Below are 20,055 nucleotides of genomic sequence, written 5' to 3' on the forward strand. Positions count from 1 at the left end.
CCTGGCAGGCTACAGTCCATGCAGTCACAAAAAGTCGGACACAACTTGAGTGACTAACACTTCAACACTTTCACATGTATCTATTGATAATGATGATGATGGTAGTGAGGACCAGGGTGATGACATTGATTGTGACAGTGTTGGTAATGTACTTTATCAACAGGTCATCTATAATGCAAGTGGGTTCTTAGCTAAAAATAGAGACACTCTTCCCACTGATATTGTGCTCCTTTTGAGGTCATCAGAAAACAGTGTAATTCGACAGCTAGTCAACCATCCTCTGACAAGAACAGGTAAGCTGAGGCAATATCCCTCCACTTTTCTGTATGTGTGAGCTGGTTTTTAGTTTTGTAAAGAAGCTAGGTTTCCAGTAAAGTGTTTGAAGTACTCACCAGAAAGTTTGATGGTGTTCGAGCTTCTCATTAGAAGAGTACAGTCACCCTCAGAGAGTTTAGAATTATCTGCTGTGTCAGGAGTGGGCAGCATGGGATGATGCTTCGAGATTCTACAAGTTTAGCGAGTCTGCCTTATTGATTAAAAAGTCACATGCCTTTGTTCCAACCAACTACATAATCTTTGCATTTGCTTTTAAGCACAAAAAGTGTAATTTGGTTTGCTTTTCTTTATTGGAGTTTAACGTTATTTTCTGCACTTCATTTTTTATAGTTTGAGTTATAGTTGAGATATAATTCAACTATAGTTTATAGTTGAGGCATAGCTGACATAGAATAAGCAGCACATACTTAGACAGTAAAATTTGATGAGGCCTTGACGTACATAGACTCCTGTAAAACCATCACCACAGGTAATAGTGAACAAGTTCATTATCCCCAAATGGTGTTTCCTCTTGAGTCTTTATTGTTCTTCATTCCAGTCCTTCATGCCCCTCTCCAATTGTTTCAGCATCATTTGTTAAAAAGAGTATTCTTTTCCCTAATGCATTGCTTGGGCATCCTTGGAGAGATAGAGAAGGAGAGAGAGCCTGTTTATTTCTGGGCTGTATTGTGTATCACTGATATTTGTCTGTCTTTATGCCAGTAATACACTTCTTGATTGCTGTAGCTTTATTAAAAATTTTGAAATCAGGTAATATACGTCACCCAGCTTTGTTCTTCTTTTCCAGAGTTGTCCAGGTATGATTATAATTCCTTTGCCTTTCCATGTAAATTTTTTTTATATATTTATTTTTTTAAATTTTAAAATCTTTAATTCTTACATGCGTTCCCAAACATGAACCCCCCTCCCACCTCCCTCCCCATAACATCTCTCTGGGTCATCCCCATGCACCAGCTCCAAGCATGCTGTATCCTGTGTCAGACATAGACTGGCGATTCAATTCTTACATGATAGTATACATGTTAGAATGCCATTCTCCCAAACCATCCCACCCTCTCCCTCTCCCTCTGAGTCCAAAAGTCCGTTATATACATCTGTGTCTTTTTTCCTGTCTTGCATACAGGGTCGTCATTGCCATCTTCCTAAATTCCATATATATGTGTTAGTATACTGTATTGGTGTTTTTCTTTCTGGCTTACTTCACTCTGTATAATCGGCTCCAGTTTCATCCATCTCATCAGAACTGATTCAAATGAATTCTTTTTAACGGCTGAGTAATACTCCATTGTGTATATGTACCACAGCTTTCTTATCCATTCATCTACTGATGGACATCTAGGTTGTTTCCATGTCCTGGCTATTATAAACAGTGCTGCAATGAACATTGGGGTACATGTGTCTCTTTCAGTTCTGGTTTCCTCGGTGTGTATGCCCAGCAGTGGGATTGCTGGGTCATAAGGTAGTTCTATTTGCAATTTTTTAAGGAATCTCCAGACTGTTCTCCATAGTGGCTGTACTAGTTTGCATTCCCACCAACAGTGTAGGAGGGTTCCCTTTAAATTTGTCAATTTCTACCCAAAATGCTGGTGAAACTTTGATTGGGTTGCCCTGAAGCTATAGATTAGTTTGGGGATATCTGCTATCTTCATAATATCGAGTCCTCCAATCAGGGAGCACAATATGCTTATTTCTCAAGTCTTCCTTTATTTCTGTCAGCAACATTTTGTAGTTGTCAGTGTACAAGTCTTGCATGTTTTCTGTCAAATTATCTACTATTATATCACATTCTATGCTCTAATAAACGGTGCTTTTTAGTTCAAAGTTTGTATGTTCCTAGTATATGGAAATCCAGTTGATTTTTGTGTATTGATATTTTGCCCTGCAATGTTACTAAACTCATGTTAGAGTAGCTTCTTTTGTAAATTTTATAGGTTTTCTACATAGATGGTGGTGTCATCTGGGACTAAAGTGTCATCTGGGACTAAAGTGTTTGCCCCTTCTTTTTCATTCTTTTTATGTGGTGTTTCTTCATATCGCCTGGTTGCACTGCCCAGAATCACAGATGCAATGTTGAATACAAATGGTGAAAGTGAACATTCTTGGCTTATTCTTGATCTTGGAGGAAGCCGTCAGATTTTCCCCATTAACTATGATATGTTAGCTATAGGTTTTTCATAAATGTCCTTAATCAGGAGGAAGTTGCTTTCTGTTTCTAGTTTGCTAAGTTTTTATCAAGCATGCATGTTTGAATTTTGTCAAATGCATTTTCTGCACATACTGAGATGATTATTTGTTTTTACTTTGTTTTGTTTTAAAATCTATAAAAATGGTGAGTTGCATGTATTGGGTTTTGAACATTATACTAACTTTAGTTCCTGGGAAAATCTTGACATGGTCATGATGCATTTGACTATGTATTGCCAGATTCAATTTGCTAACCTTTTGTTAAGAATTTTTGCATCTGTGTTCATGAACAATATTGGACTGTAGTTTTCTTATAATTTTTTTTTTCTGATTTTGGAATCAGAGTAATGCTGGTCTCATAGAATGAATTGAGAAATAATGCTTCCTCTTCAATTTTTAGGAAAAATTAGTGAGTCACTCAGTTGTGTCTGACTCTTTGCAACCCCATGGACTGTATAGGAATGGGATTTATGGGAATTCTCCAGGCCAGCATACTGGACTGGGTAGCCTTTCCCTTCTGCAGGACATCTTCCCAACCCAGGAATCAAACCCTGGTCTCTCACATTGCAGGCAGATTCTTTACCATCTGAGCCACAAGGGAAGCCCAAGAATACTGGAGTGGGTAGCCTATCCCTTCTCCAGTGGATCTTCCCAACCCAGGAATCAAACCGGGTCTCCTGCATTGCAGGCAGAAGATTTACCAACTGAGCTATGAGGGAAAGCCCCCAGGGTGAATATTATTTGTTTCTAAATGACTTTGTAAAATTCACCAGGGATGTCATCTGAACCCAAAGGGTTTTTGTGTGTATGTGCGTGACAAGGCTTTTTTTTTTTTTTCCGTGACAAGGCTTTTAACTACAGATTCAACTCTTTGATAAATACAAAGCTATTCAAGTTATTTTAATTTTGAATTAGCTTTAGAGTAGTTTTATCTTTTAAGAAAAATTTCTGTTTAATCTGTGCTGTCAAGTTTATTGACATAAAGTTGATAATAATCTTTTATTGTCCCTTTGATATTTGTAGATCATGAGGTTATATCTGTTCTCTCATTCCTGATATAAATAACTTGTGTCCTCTCTCATTTTATTTTTGATAGATTTTCTAGAGATTTACCAATTTTATTGATATTCTTGAAGAACCAACTTATAGTTTCATTGATTTTACCTATTGAATTTTTCATTTTATTTTATTGATTTCTTTTCTTTTTTTTTTTGCTTTTGTCTTATTGTTTTCTTCTTTTTCCTTTGGGGTTTATTATGTTTTCTAACTTCTAATGTGAAAACTTAAGTCATTGATTTAAGAAAATTTCTTCTTTTCGAATATAGGGCTTAAAAATTAATTTATTTATTTTAATTGGAGGCTAATTACAATATTGTAGTGGTTTTTGTGATACATTAACATGAATCAGCCATGGGTGTACGTGTGTCCCCCATCGTGAAACCCCCTCAAATATAGATTTTTAAAAGCAATGAGTCTATCCTAATTAATGTGCTTTTCTCACTTTGTATATTCATCATGCTTCCAAGAAATCTGAGTCGGTGGTCATTTTTTCCCCAAGTAAATTTTTTTTTCCCAAAACTTTCCCTGGTAATCGTAAACAGAAAAAAACCCAAAAAACCCACTAAGCATAATTCCTGAAGCTGCCCCTCTGACAATGCTTGGTGACCATCTCTGTCCACTCACCTGTGTCCAAAAGAGTCTCATTTCAAGAGGCACCTGTGCAGAGGCAGTTTCAGCCCAGCAGAAAAGCCATGCTCTCACCCCAGAGCTTTTCCTGAAGTGATGAGGGGAGGGGAATGAGACCAGAGCAGTGGCATGCCAGTCACAGCCCAGGCAGGGTTCCTTCCTGCACCCTTAGGTCAGAGCCAACCTTCTGCAGCCACCAAAAGACAAAAAAAAAAAAAAGTGAAAGATTTGCCAAAACACATAGCCTTTACTTATTGCCTAAAAGGACAAAAGAAAACTGTCTTCCTGAAGTGACACTGAATTCTGGAGACATTTCAGTCACTTCTCCTAGGATGATAAACTCATGGATTGTAGGTTGGTTGGTGTACTGTGGTTGGTGTGGGAGGTGGGAAGGGTGCGCAAGGAGTGAAAAATAGCTAACATTTCCAGGCACCTACCTCACGCCAGACCTACTGTCATGCCATCAAAATCCTGTGAGGTGGGCTTTATCATCCCGATTTTATGGACTCACACTGTGGCTCGGAGACCAAGTAAATAATCCACAATTTAAGAACTACAGCTGGTATGTAAACCCAGGTCTTCCTGGCTTCAAAGGACATAATATTTTCACTACACCACAAGTTTTTATAACCTCAACTGTGTACAGTTATACAGACCAGCACCAGGCACATATTTCTGAATGTTAGGTTGAAAATGTCCTTTGATCTCAACCATGTTTGATTTGCATATAATTACTTCATGTGAATTAATGATCCATATGATTTTTAAGGCCCATTGTAAAGCTGATGTTTGCATTAAGGAAAAGTTCAGGGAATTTGTCTAGCAGTCCAGTGGTTAAGACTTCGCCTCCCAAAGCAGGGGCTGCAGGTTTGATCCCTGATCTGGGAGCTAAGATCCCAGGTCCCTCGTGTCAAAGAAACCAAAACGTAAAATAGAAGCAATATTGTAACAGATTCAATAAAGACTTTCCACATCAAATAAAAAATCTTAAAAAAAAGAAAATCTCAGCTGCTATTTAAAACATGCACACAAAGAAGCAGATTGCTCCCTTTGTCCTAATCACCCCATATCTTGTAGCAGGTAAAAGGAAATCTAACTCTTACCTCAACTTTTTCTGTTTTTTAAGCTGGAAGTTTTACTTTTTTCTGAATTTAACACTAGTTATAGATTTTTGAGTAATATTACTTTATTTCTAAGTGTCTCAATGACTAGTTAACCAAGTATTCATATTGTGGGACCAGCAATTCTTATTTTAACTTTCAGGTGGAGGAAACCTTGTAGCCATTAAAGATTCTAAAAGGTGTATGAATTTTCTCTACATTCCCATAGGTAATCTGCCACATTCTCAAACAAAAAACATAATAAACTATCAAATGAGGACTTCAGAAAAATCGATCAACCTGACAAAGGTAAGAAAAGGTTTTTCACGGCAGTAAGTCTAAGAACCTAGCCTCCTCATACAATGGCAGTATTTGTATGAGAAGGCTAAACAGCCTTTCCCTTCATTTTCTCTTTTTGATCTTTCTTTTCTACTTCAACAGATATTGTTATATTCATATTACTGCTTGTCACTTAAATAATCATGCATTTCTGATATAGTCCAAACTCCTCTTTTGTAATTAGTTTAAATGTTACTCCAAGACCAACTAAATATGTATTAGCTAAAGTCAGAGAAATGCTGGGCTGGAAGAAGCACAAGGTGGAATCAAGATTGCTGGGAGAAATATCAGTAACCTCAGATATGCAGATGACACCACCCTTATGGCAGAAAGTGAAGAGGAACTAAAAAACCTCTTGATGAAAGTGAAAGAGGAGAGTAAAAAAGTTGGCTTAAAGCTCAACATTCAGAAAACTAAGATCATGGCATCTGGTCCCATCACTTCATGGGAAATAGATAGGGAAACAGTAGAAACAGTGTCAGACTTTATTTTGAGGGGCTCCAAAATCACTGCAGATGGTGACTGCAGCCATGAAATTAAAAGATGCTTACTCCTTGGAAGGAAAGTTATGACCAACCTAGATAGCATATTCAAAAGCAAAGACATTACTTTGCCAGCAAAGGTCCATCTAGTCAAGGCTATGGTTTTTCCAGTGGTCATGTATGGATGTGAGAGTTGGACTGTGAAGAAAGCTAAGCTCCGAAGAATTGATGCTTTTGAACTGTGGTGTTGGAGAAGACTCTTGAGAGTCCCTTGGACTGCAAGGAGATCCAACCAGTCCATTCTAAAGGAGATCAGTCCTGGGTGTTCTTTGGAAGGACTGATGCGAAAGCTGAAACTCCAGTACTTTGGCCACCTCATGCGACCAGTTGACTCATTGGAAAGGACTCTGAAGCTGGGAGGGATTGAGGGTAGGAAGAGAAGGGGATGACAGAGGATGAGATGGCTGGATGGCATCACCAACTCGATGGACATGGGTTTGAGTGAACTCTGGGAGTTGGTAATGGACAGGGAGGCCTGGAGTGCTGCGATTCATGGGGTTGAGAGGAGTTGAACAGTACTAACTGAGCGACTGAACTGAACTGAAAGTCAGAGATACTCACATCCCATGGAAAACTGATTAAAGTCCCAATGAGAATGACAATCTCAAAGTAAACAATTACTTTAAAGTAAAAATTCAGCATTTTGTCATTTTATGTATGTGAAAGGGTAGACTAAGGAAGGTTCCACATGCTCCCTGTAGATCGTAAAGTACAACAGATGCTGAAGCATCACTGTCTTTCTTGGTCTTAGGGTGAAACTGGAGAAGCCACTCGTCACGCCAGAGAGACGACCAACATGAAAACACAAACAGTTGCATCCTATTTTAGAGTAAGATGTGACATTATGATGTGTTGTGCTTAAGCATGTTATTTATTCTAAATGAAAGTTGCCGGTTAAAAGTAAGTAACAAATATCAGAATGCTATTAGCAAAGAAGAATTTTTGTTGTATTTCATTTACTATCTGTTAGATATAGGATATATTAGGTATTGTCAAAAACCTATGGATTGGTTTACTTTGGCATTTTATTGATAAAATTATTGTATACTAGATCAGTCTTAAGGGAGGTCCATAGCTTGGTTACAATTTTTCCATAGAACCAAGCACGTTTTCACTAGAATAAAGCCTAAAAAGGTTTATCATTCAATGATATGATATTCATCAATCTTTCTTCAAGCCCTGGATGATCTTAGGGTGGACAGACAGATGGAACAGGGTCAAGCATTCATCTCCATCAATACCTCCCTTTGCCTGGACAAGCTGAAAACCTCAAGAGAAAAATAGAACCAGTATAGACATGGGGCAAAGAGCAGGGCCACCAGGGAAACACAGTAACGTGCCAAGGAAGTGATTCACTGTGACCTCAGCGTGGAATCAGGGTGACTTTTCTTCCTGGGACAAGAAAGGAGATAGCAAAGTAAAGAAGCCCTTTGTTCTCTCTGTATGCTGGAGAACCTACCCTGTCTTCATTACTGGTTCCTGGTCTTGTTTATATCTTCTGATGAAATGGTAATTAACCAGGCAATGAAAATGAATAAGATACCACCTAAAACTTAGAAAATATTGATTCCATGTAACATGGAGGGAGAGGAGGAAATTGGGTTAAATTTACTCTGTGTTCAGTGAATAGATCCAGTTCTCAACAGAGTCATGAAATACTTTTTAAAAATAACTGGGTAGCTTTATTAAATATTTTTCAGGTCCTAAGCTTGTAGCAGACTGTGTGTGCTTAATCACCTTTGAGTATCACCTCATGCATTTATATGCTGAATGTCTCATTTGCTTCAGGTACATCCACCTTAGAGCAGGCTCCAGCACAGCTGAATGAGAGTATTTACAGCCAGATTATTTCTTTTGTTTTAAGTGAGTTATGCAAGACTGTTACCATATCACTGTTGTTGACATTAAACACTGTGTGTATGTTAAACCATTCATTCATAAAGTTGTTTTGTACCTCAGGCTGCAGTGAAAATGGATATATTCCATATAGTATGTAATATATTTTAAGTATGTAACATATGTATCTGTTCCACACAGTATGTAACATATTTTCAGTTATTTTTCATTCTGCAGAGAATGAGCATAATGTAGCACTCTGCCTTGGTCCCTAAGAAACTCCGTTGCCAGAGTTTCAGGGAGCTCTTGCTCAGAATGCCAGCAGACACGTCCATCAAACTTGTATCTCTAGTGCCTGAAAGATGTGGGACTAAAGTGATCATGACTCACTTTAGAGAGTGAGTCACTTGCATTACTCACTTTCATTACAAAGAAATGTAATGAAAAGGCCCCCATAGTGTCAGAGCCCAGCTGTTTGAAGAAGCTCACAATTGGGTCTCAGTGCCCATGAGGAAGCCATGCAAATCCAGTGCTTTGTCAGTTGCCCAGTTCTAGGATTTAGTTTGCACTGACTTCATCACCCAGGCTTGAAATGTCTATCAGTAAGGGAGATTCAGCTAGCAACAGCTGTCTCTGTCCGTATATTCAACAGTTGTGATCCTGGTCTTTGACATACTGGAGTTGACTTTAAAAATATTCACAACCTAAAAGTTGAGAGTTATGCTTTATTCAATGGGAATTTTTAGGACGTCAAGCCTGAGAGAACTGCTCTGAAGAGACGAGGAGAGAGCCAGGGTATATAGAAGTTTTCCAACAAAGGGCAGGTAGTCTGAACATCAAAAGATTATTGTTAAATAAAGAACACTGGATATCTGAAGTTGAGGAATTTAGCGCTTTTCTGTGTATAGGAAGATGCGAGAGTCTGGGTTCACTGAAATTATTCCTTTGATATGCACTTCACCTATCTGGGGCCAATATTCTGTATATTCACATCTTGAATGTTCTCATGACTTACTGTAGGGAGTGGCTGCAGTCTGAAGGCTGCTAAATGGCAGGTGTTTTTTCCTTCCTGAGTTCCTCAGGGCTCACCAGCTCACCAGCTCACCATCAGTGGTGGCTGCAATTGCTAATGACTGTGACATCCTTTGTTTACTGGTATGGCAGGAAATATTCCATTTCTCACTAGTTTTCTGAGATTCCACTTTTATTTGAACCATGATTATCCTACTGTGTTGCTGGCTATCCAGCAATTGGCTGCTGTTTTAATAAAGTATTGCTGCAGAAGACAGTTTTCATATCTGTCTGATTAAAATATTTCTAAAATAAGAAAATCATCAAACCAGAGCAGATTAGAGTACCTGAGTACCTAATGAATTTTCATAACTGTGTCTTCCCTGGGGAAGGGCATGGCAACCAACTCCAGTATTCTTGCCTGGAGAATCCTTTGGACAGAGGAGCCTGGTGGGTTACAGTCCATGGGATCTCAAAGAGTCAGACATGGCTGAAGTGACTTAGCACACACACTCATAACTGTGTGTGTGTGATTTAGCACACACATACATAACTGTGTCTTATACATTAAAGTGCATTAACTTCTCAGTCCTTGATAACTAACAAGGACTTTGTACTTTCTTAGGAAAAAAAAAAAAAGAGCTAGACAAGGAAATTAATAGTATAAGGAGGAAACCAAATTGTGTGCCTAAATATTGAAATTTGTCAAGTTTCCCTGAGAGGATATAATTACTTCCAAACACACTATATCAAAAATAATATTCAGGGCCTTTCCAGTCCCAAGCACCAGCCTGAAATTAATATGTAACATTTTCATGTTAATTAAGCCTATTAATAAAAGTTGTGGTAAGAGAAAACAATATTATCTATTAATTAAAGTTGCCTTAAGAATTTACAGGAAACCTTTTAATATGTACATTCCTAGCTATTGCTTCTGCATTTTTAATAGTAAATATCATAAATATAGTATGTTTTAAAATATATACTATAAATACAATTTTTATTAACGCATATGTTAATTATATGCATTAATAAAAATTATATATTACTGTATAACACTCAATTTTCAGATTTTATTATAATTAAAAGAAAGATGTGCAGGCTGCTAAGTGTCTATATGCTATGCTGGGAATTTTATTTTTGTTGCAAATTACAGTATTCTCTGATGGATTTGTTATCTAAAATGGTGGTCGGCCAACCTCACTTTGTCCGCTGCATCAAGCCAAACAATGAACGTCAGGCAAGAAAATATGACAAAGAAAAGGTTGTGCTCCAGCTTCGCTACACGGGCATTCTGGAAACAGCAAGAATCCGAAGGCTGGGATATTCACATCGGATACTTTTTGCCAACTTTATAAAACGGTGTGTGAACTTCTTTTTAAGCTTCCTTGGACATTTTATATAAAAATTCTTGAGGAGAATGATAGGAAACAGAAAGAGAATGACTCAGATGTTCTAGAAAGAAGGCACGAAAGTGATTGTGTATCCAAAGAGAAGGTAACTCTTAGTAGGGGCTGGAACTGTCTGTTGTCAGCTGGGAGACCCAGGTAATATGGGGAAATTCTCCATTCTGTACACGAAAGCAGGTAACCCACATGTTCTTGAGTTTCAAATTGCAAATTAAAATTTGACCTTATCATCACACTTTTCATTTTTCTAAAGAGTTCATCTTTAACTTGCTCAACTATCAATATAAATAACATTAATATAATCTTGAGAGAAGTACCCTTAAACTTCAGTGACTATTTTTATACACAAGGCATTATGCTAAATACTATGGAAGACAGTGAATTTTTTTTCTTTATTGTATTGTAAGCACATAACCGACCTTTAGTATATTAGAAATCAAAAGGAAGTTGTGATTATCTGTACTTTTTTTAAGACTCAAGAGACCTTAAATGTGGCTTATAGATTTTTAAAGATGAAGTTCAACAGCTAAAAGAGCAATTATGTACTTGGAATATACTGGAATTGACTTAATTTAGATTAATATTTTAAAAATAATTTTAAGTCCATTTTTTTCTTTTTGTACGGTACCTACAAGGTTATTTGTGATGTTAAATGAGACAGCATATTTATTTACTTTTTAGCTATGTGCCATGGAGGATCTTAGTTCCCCGACTAGAGACTGAATCCACGCCCCCTGCAGTGTAGGCATTGAGTCCTAACCACTGGACTGCCAAGGAATCCCCATTTTTCATTTCTCTACTTGTATCTAGTCTCGTGGCCCAGACAGTAAAGAATCTGCCTGCAATGCAGGAGACCCACGTTTGATCCCTGTTTGGGAAGATCCCCTGGAGAAGGCAATGGCTATCCCCACTCCAGTATTCCTAGAGGAGCCCCCAGGCTGCAGTCCATGGAGTCGCAAAGAGTCAAACACGACTAAGCGACTAACACTTTCACTTTCACATCTAGTCTGGAAGACAGTGAATTGTAACACTTACTTGGTCCTCAAGAATGAACAATCCAGTTAGGATTCTCAGAGCCATAGACGTGGAAAGTTAGTAAACAGTGCAGGGTAATAAATACCAAGATCCAAAGAGATGGTTTGTAGTGTGAGAGTTTAGTAAAGTGAAGGATGATCTCCATGAAGGCTGATAAGAGAGAATATCAAGAAAAAGCGCTGCACTGAGATCTGGTGGGGGGCATGGTTTGTGGAGAAGACAGGAAGGGGCCATCTCTGTGTACAGGTTGGTGCTCCAAAAACCAGAGGGACGTGGGTGAGACTGGTTCAGCAGTGTGTGTTAGTGAAGTGACAGGAGTGATAAAGATGGGATCAAATGGGAAAACTGATCAGGTTAATGTTATGAGGAGAGAGCCCTGAATGCTAGACTAAACCAACAGTTTCAAAACTATCCATGGTTTTACAACACGGACTCTCGAAGAGCTGAACCTATTTTCTTGATGATTTTGTAGTTGATGTATTGTATTACTTATTTTGGAGATGGAAATGGCAACCCACTCCAGTATTCTTGCCTGAAGAATCCTATGGACAGAATAACCTGGTGGGCTACAGTTCATGGAGTTGCAAAGAGTTGGACATGACTGAGCGATTAAGCATTACTTATTTGGAAGGTCAGAAGTGAGAATAAGTTTTTAAATATGTTTCCAATCCCATGCTGTTATAGAATAGCAAACTACTACATGATAAGTGAATAAGGGAAAAAACTAAATTTCTGGAGAACATGTGAATAGTTGTTCTGAATCTAGAAAGCTCCAGAAATAAAGGCTAATAAACCTTTTCTCTGTCACAAGTTTGAAAACTGTCATCTGAATTGGCATAGACTCTTAGGAAGGCAGGACAGTTTGCAAAGGCCCTGTGGAGGTGTAAATAGGACTAAATAACCCTCCCTGTCCAGCCTTATCCTTTGATTAACCCGCCTTGTAAGATGTAAAATCATCAGACCCTTTGTCTGTTCTGTTATGGATAAAGTCTTCTGTTGTGTGACAAAGAGATAATCCTAAAGGAAGATACACAACATTAACTTACTTTGCACAAGACACTGGGGTTTTACTGTAGTTATTTCTAATGAGCCCTTATATTATACTAAAAAGCTACTGAAGTTGGATCTATTTTTCCACCAGTCACCGATGCACAATTGTTTGGCTTTCAGAGCTCTAACACAAATAGAATTTAGCGAAGGGAGAAGTGTGCATGCCTTAAAGTGAGAAAATCCAGATTTGAATCCCAGTGCTGCCACTTATACTAAACGTGTGACCTTGTTCAGCATCACTTGAGTAACATTCGGGCTTCAGTCTTCCCATCTGCGGATAAGGGTGATGATGTTAGTTAACATCTACTGTATAGGTGGTTATGAGCACTGAATGATGCAGTATTCAGGAAGACTACAGATAGAACCAAATGTGGACAGTACATTTCAGCTATGACTATCTTCATTATTATTTTTGCTTCAGTCCCAAACTCCCCAAATTACTTAATACCGCCTGTGCTCTGGTCTCAAATGCCACCATATAAACCTTGAAGTGAACTCATAAAAACAAAGTAGAGTCAGTATGTTGGCTTTAAATCAAGAAGCACAACAGAGCACAAGCTGGTTGGATACAGTGAGTGAAGAATAGGGGAGAATCTAGGATGACGCGCATATTCCTAGTTTTAGAGCCTTTTTAAGAAGGGTAAAGAATCCACCTGCAATACAGGAGACCTGGGTTCAATCCCTGGGTTGGGAAGATCCCCTGGAGAAGGGAAAGGCTAGCCACTCCAGTATTCTGGCCTGGAGAATTCCATGGACTGTATGGTCCATGGGGTCGCAAAGAGTCAGACACGACTGAGCAACTTTCATTTTTAAGAAGGGTTGACATCATTCGCAGAGATAGGCACTAGCAGAAGAAAGAAAATGTGATGCATTTTGCTGAGTCTAAAGTGTCTGTGGGATAAGCAGGTGGGGGTGTCTAGCAGGCAGCCAGGAGTAATGTGTTTCCTGTTTATGAAAACAGGGCTGAGGATGTATGTATAGGAATCATCACATATAGGGAACAGTCAGAGCTGTGCATGTAGATGAGACACATATGGACAGAGCTTAGAAAGAAACAGAACTCAGAAAAATCTAACATTTAAGCAGCAAGTCTCAACATGAGGCCTGCTGAAGAGACCGAGAGGGAGAAGGAAAAATGGGAGGCCAGGGTGGGATGGGAATGTTGGGGACACAAGGAAAGAACACTTAGGATTAGGATGGAAAAAAAACGGCAAAGGCTTATCACTGAAAGATCATACGTTGAAAAGGAATCACTGAAGTGAAAAACACAAACTACACAAGTAGTCGGTCTGGAATTCAGTTTACTAAAGAATTGTTCTAAGAAGCCTGAAGGACCCACTAGGCTCCTGAGACTCTGAACTTTTATGAAATACTAACTAGCCCTTTCTCCCTTTCAAAGGTACCAGATTCTCTGCTACAAGTGGTGTGAACAGCCTCCGTTGAGCCCTGACACGTGTGCCGCCATTTTGGAAAAAGCTGGTCTTGATAACTGGGCTCTTGGAAAAACCAAAGTAATGTTTTCATGTAATTTTCAAGGAAAAAAAGTAATACTTATAGTGGATGTATGGAAAATTACATATTGCAATGATAGAAAATATCATGGCTTTTCATGTTATAGAATCTCTAGCTTGTAATAGGGAAAGAAAATTGATAAATTCATAAAGGTTTCTTTCTTCAGCAGAATTAAATATTTTGCTCTCATACAGATTTCTTTTAATAAATTCAAGAAAAATATATCTTGAAGATTTATCCCCGAAAGGCTGGAACGTACAAGTCTAGAAAATTTTTTATTTTCTCTGTTTTATTACCACCAAATATAGTCAGAAAGCTGTTGAAAATCATAATGAATTCAGTAGGATTCTGTTTTTCTTTTTTCCCTAATTCTCAAATCTGTTTCTGTTGTAAACTTGAAATTTATCTGGAGTGAAATGTTATTACTAGACTCACTATAGGATTTGGATACTGGAATGTTTATGGATCAAATTTGGGAGCCTATGAGATCTTAGCTTATTTAATCCCTTAAAGAATGAAGTACAAAATCATAATCCATTTTGAATATGGAAGTAAGACAGATGGGTTCTTGGAAAAAGGATGCATTTGCTTCTCAGATATCCTCAGAGCATTACAAACAAGATGGAGATAAGGAGATAAAACATGGTGCCGGTCCTGGGAGGACACTAAATGTATCACTGGGGAGGATGGAGAAAGAGCCAAGCTAAGGCAGATGTACTCAGATTGACCACTCAAGAGTAACTGCTATCAGCCACACCATAGATGTGGACTGAAACTCCACATTTTCCAAGAAATTTGTATTAGCTGCAGGAGGTGTGGGACAGGATTTTCATAATGTTCAGATGAAGAGGTAGGATTTTCATAATGTTCAGATGAGAAAATTTAGGCCTGTTAGTTATCTGTTTTACACATAGTAGTATCTGTTTGTCAATCCCAGTCTCCTAATTTATCCCCCACTCATTTCCTCCTTAATAACTATTAGTTTTCTACATCTGTGACTCTATTTCTGTTTTGTGAATAAGTTCATTTGTACTATATTTTTAAAATTCCACATATAAGCAATATCATATGATGTTTGTCTTTCTTGTAACTGATTCACTTTGCTGTACAGCAGGAACTAATACAACATTGTAAATCAACTGTACTCCCATAAAAATTAATTTTAAAAAAGACAAGTTAGTCCTGTAAAAACTTAGGGAATTTTTAAGTGTTTTGTCTTCTACTGAGTGTTCTCCATATTCAGTGATGTGAAAGTTGCTCAGTCATGTCCAACTCTTTGTGACCCCATGGACTAAGCAGTCTAAGGAATTCTCCAGGCCAGCATACTGGAGTGAGTAGCCTTTCCCGTCCCCAGGGGATCTTCCCAACCCAGGGATCGAACCCAGGTCTCCCGCATTACGGGCAGATTCTTTACCAACTGAGCCACAGGGGACGCCCAGGAATATTGGAGTGGGTAGCCTATCCCTTCTCTCGCGGATCTTCCCGCTGGAATTGAACCAGGGTCTCCCACATTGCAGGTGGATTCTTTACCAACTGAGCTATCAAGGAAGCCCATATTCCATAGTCAGGAGTCTATATTTACCTTAGTATTTAGTGAGGGTAATTTCTGAGCATTAGAAAGATATTTTTTAATCTGTATTTTTCTCACACCATGTTCTTTCAGATTCTCACAAAGATGAATTTTTCTGGCTGAAATCTCATGATTTATGGTCTGAAACACATGCCTAACTTCAAATGGAGTTTTAACTTGTAAAATGGCCTTTGCAGTTCAAGTTTTTCATGATATTTAAGTAGCATTTTAAAGCTATTTGTATTTTTCCACTTCACCTTTTCCAACTCATTAGGATGGATACAATATAAGAACATTTCTAATGTTATGCAAAAAAAAAAATGACCTTTTTAGATAGATTGAATTTTAAATGAATTGTCAACAGTAGAATGGACTAAATATATTAAGGTCTAGAGTCTTGTAGAAATTAAAACTAAATTCAGTCAAGACCTGTAATGTTAAACTGTTGGCCCTTGGTGCCAAGCTTCAAAGTACTGGGAGAGTTCTATAGTCAGGGTCACCAGGTCTCATGACTCAGCTCTTAAATTTGAATTTAAGTGACTTTCTTAGTGGATTCAATCAACTCTCTTTGAGGTGATTTTCATTAATACACTCAACCATTAAAAGAAAAAATATACCTTCCTGTTTCCTGGGGGAGGCTAAAAGCTCTTAGCTGAGAACAACTCCAAGTCTTCAGGTTCCCCTGTTGCTTCCATTCATTTTGATTTTAGAATCATTGAAAATCAGCCCTCCGGTCTTTACAGTGGCCACTGGGTCCAGGGAGAAAGTTGTTCATTCTCCATGGGACGCTCTCTCTGCCTTAGTCTCTCCACTGACAACTCCATGAGCCCCTGAGGGCAATGCCCCTGGTATCCTTGCAGAAAGTGCCCCTGGTATCCTTGCAGAAAAGTATATAGCATAGATCTCAGTAAGCAACTGGTGAATGAGCTCCTATAACTATAATTGTCCTCTCTCTTACAAACAGGTTTGTAAGAATTTTTAAGTTTGGGGAGTTTAATTGTTTCCTTTCAAAATAGCATAAAAATTAGCTTTGTCCAGAGTATCTATTGCTAAAACTTTGATGAAACAGTTTGATATCTTCCACTCATACTGGGCCATCCAACAAAAGCTGGATACCTATTGCAAAGAAACAGTATGATTGTTAAACTATGTGACAGTGAAAGTGTTGGTCGTTCAGTCGTGTCAGACTCTTTGCGACCTCAAAGAGGGACTGTCTTCAAACATAAAAATCTATAAGGTGATAGCAACATCCAGGCCAAAGAAGCAACGGATAGTGATTTCCAAAGTCAAAAAAATATTTTGAACATAATCTGGTCTTCTGAGCACCACATGACTGTTTCATACCTGCATGCCATAGTTTTATTTGCATTTTATTTTAATTCTTTTAAGGTGTTCCTTAAGTATTATCATGTGGAACAGTTAAATTTAATGCGAAAGGAAGCCATTGACAAGCTGATTTTGATTCAAGCCTGTGTCAGAGGATTCTTGGGTTCAAGAAGATACCAAAAATTACAGGAGAAAAGGAAAGAGAGCGCTATAATAATACAATCAGGTAACCACTCAGAGCACCTCACTGTGTAACAAAATATAACGCTATGTTTAGATGTAGGCATGAAATCAAATCTTACTTACAAACCTGCAGTCTTATGTAGGTTTTGTGTTTAATTTCAATTGATATTTTCTCTGTGTTAAATCTGAATGGTTGTTTTAGAGATTGACACTTTTAATATCTGAATAAATGTTTTGTTTTAAACAGAATAATTTTTAAATTTGCTGTCACAATGAAACGCAATTGACCTATTGTGCAAGATACTGAATTAATTGTACAGTTCAAGAATCATATTATTATAACCCATTGGACAATATCATTTTCCCTATTTTATTCCAAAGGTTACACTTGCCATACTTTTTGACAAATTAATGAAATCTCATTTTGTTAAAGGGCATCCATTTCTTTGTATTAGCCATAGGGAAAGAATATTTATAGTCGTATTTCACAAGTTTTTATTAAACATATTAATAGAGTTTGGATTTCACTTTCTGTTTTTCTATAAGAAGCAAAATTTAGAATCCAGCATGGCTTGATTCAGTATCTTTTAAAGACTTTCGACTAAATATCCATAAGAAGAAGTGTATTTTCCTCTGTAACCCAATATGCATACTATGCACAATGCACTCTGATAGTTTTCTATTCTGATTTATTCCATTTCATTTCTAGATGCTAGATTTGGCCCAGTAAATCGATTTTATGATCCACCATTTATTTGCAACCTACATTCTGAAGAACACTACCATGGTGGGCAGAGCAGCTGACTAACATTCAAGAGATTCGAGGTCCACTTCTGTCAATCTGTAAAAGCTCATCAGCTTTTAAGCCCTTTTGATGACTCACTGGGTCATCAAAAATGAAAACCCTGTAACTGAGATTTAATTCTTTATCCTCAATTCCAAACTTCATAAAACACTGAGAAAAGAGATTTTTCATAACTCAGTTGAAAGTGAAACATGACCTAATATTCATAGGCCTTTATTCATCCCAGTTAGTAACAATTATGTGTTTTTCTGGCAAAATAATGTGTTTGATTACGGAATGCTGAATCACCATGGGGAATGTTACCGAATATATGTTAATTTGTCCTGAATTACTTTTCTAAAATTTTTTTTGAAACTTTAAATCTGAATTTTGAAATATATCTGGCTCTAAAGATAATTGGCCAAAAGTTCCAAGCCATGTACTTAGATAATAGGGGTTTTCTCCCATGAATAGTTTGAACATGGCAAAAATGAAAGGAACATAAACATCAGCAGATTTTAAATAAATGAGTGAGTCCATTTTGTCTTTTTCATCAACTGAGGTCATCTCTATCATTTTAGTTTCATATTAATACTCCCCTTAACATGAAAGGTACTTTAATTATTTTCTTGCTAAAGCTTGTCATCTGGAACAGTCTTGTTAATGAGTCCCATATTTTTAACGAACCTATTCTATTTGTAGTCTTTAATTTCATTTTCCTCTTTGACATTGATGGTCAAAACTCATTTGTTTCTACCCATTGAAGTAATATTTATTATGTATTATAATTAACATTACTCTGGGCTTCGTATGTTTCAGCGGCAAGAGGCCATCTAGCCAGGAAACAAAGGAAGGAAATTGTTAACACAAAAAACACAGCAGTAAAAACCATTCAGGCTCAAGACCAGGAATGTGACTACAAGAAAAACTTTGCAAATAAAAGGTAAAATAATATTCATTCTTATACTGTCTTGACATTATAGATTTTTCACACTGGAAAGTCATGAAATAAAGCCCACAGTCTTTCTCATACCTAACCGGGTTCCTAACAGTGAGGCATCAAATGTCAGTGGACACCCCGTGACCACTTCTGTGTCCTTTATTCTATTTGAGGGTTTGTTGGCATTTCATTCCAACGACCACACTTTCCTTCTTAAAAAGGATCTTATTTTCAAGATAAGGGAAAATCGTTCCAAGGATCCTTTGGAAAGGATATTAATAAAGGCACAGCTGTGAAATTTTGGCCAGCATATTACAAGATCATGAACTGTAGCAGGAACACTGCTTTTCCTTTAATTTTGTAAGATACTTTCTGTGATCCGTAGATGTAGAGGTTATCAAAGTACAGCATGCCAGCCTAATGAACATCCCCAATACTGGTCTCAAATCTAGATATAGTTTCTACACTATATAGTTTATGCACTTCTCACTGTAGGTACTTTGAAAAAAGACATACCTCTTTATTTTTAATTGGGATGGAGTTGCTTTACAATGTTGCATTTGTTTCTGCTCCACAATGAAGTGAATCAGCTGTATGTATACACATATCTCCTCCTCCTTGGATCTTCTTCATATCCCCTCCATTCTACTCATCTAGGTCATCGTAGAGCCCTGAACTGAGCTCCGTGTGCTATACCGCAAGTTCCCATTGGCTATTTATTTTACACAGGGCAGTCCAAATACATTAGTTCCATTCTCTTCATTACATCCCCTTTCAGCCCATGTCCTGTCCATTCTCTACATCTGCATCTCTGTTCCTGCCTGCAAATAAGTTCATCTATACCATGTTTCTGGAGAAGGCAATGGCACCCCACTCCAGTACTCTTGCCTGGGAAATCCCATGGATGGAGGAGCCTGGTAGCCTGCAGTCCAAGGGGTTGCACAGGGTCGGACACGACTGAAGCAACTCAGCAGCAATAGCAGCAGCATACCATGTTTCTAGGTTTCATGTGTGTGTATTAATATGCGATATTGGTTTTTCTCTTTGAAGTGATTAAATTCCTAGAATTTTGATACCTCAGCAAGTGAAATTATGCTAGGTTATTTCTCACTCTTAAGTTGATACTGGTTTTCTCATTATCTGAGTAGCCATCACAGTTGTCCATAGAGAGGACAGTTTGGGGAAACACTTGATTATTGTGACATGATAAGT

General features: G+C 37.8%; 1 protein-coding gene across 1 annotated transcript in view; it reads left to right on the forward strand.

The window, feature by feature from the left end:
* MYO3A (myosin IIIA) overlaps positions 1–20,055 on the forward strand; it is a 159,219-nt gene that overhangs the window by 113,292 nt on the left and 25,872 nt on the right. Inside the window, exons 21-27 of the mRNA XM_018057111.1 lie at positions 164–293; positions 5,536–5,615; positions 6,939–7,016; positions 10,191–10,396; positions 13,928–14,039; positions 17,000–17,162; positions 18,723–18,846. Coding sequence (XP_017912600.1) covers positions 164–293; positions 5,536–5,615; positions 6,939–7,016; positions 10,191–10,396; positions 13,928–14,039; positions 17,000–17,162; positions 18,723–18,846 — 893 coding nt within the window. The remainder of the gene's footprint in view (positions 1–163; positions 294–5,535; positions 5,616–6,938; positions 7,017–10,190; positions 10,397–13,927; positions 14,040–16,999; positions 17,163–18,722; positions 18,847–20,055) is intronic.

Source organism: Capra hircus, chromosome 13 (genome assembly GCF_001704415.2).
Source record: "Capra hircus breed San Clemente chromosome 13, ASM170441v1, whole genome shotgun sequence".
NCBI lineage: Eukaryota > Metazoa > Chordata > Mammalia > Artiodactyla > Bovidae > Capra > Capra hircus.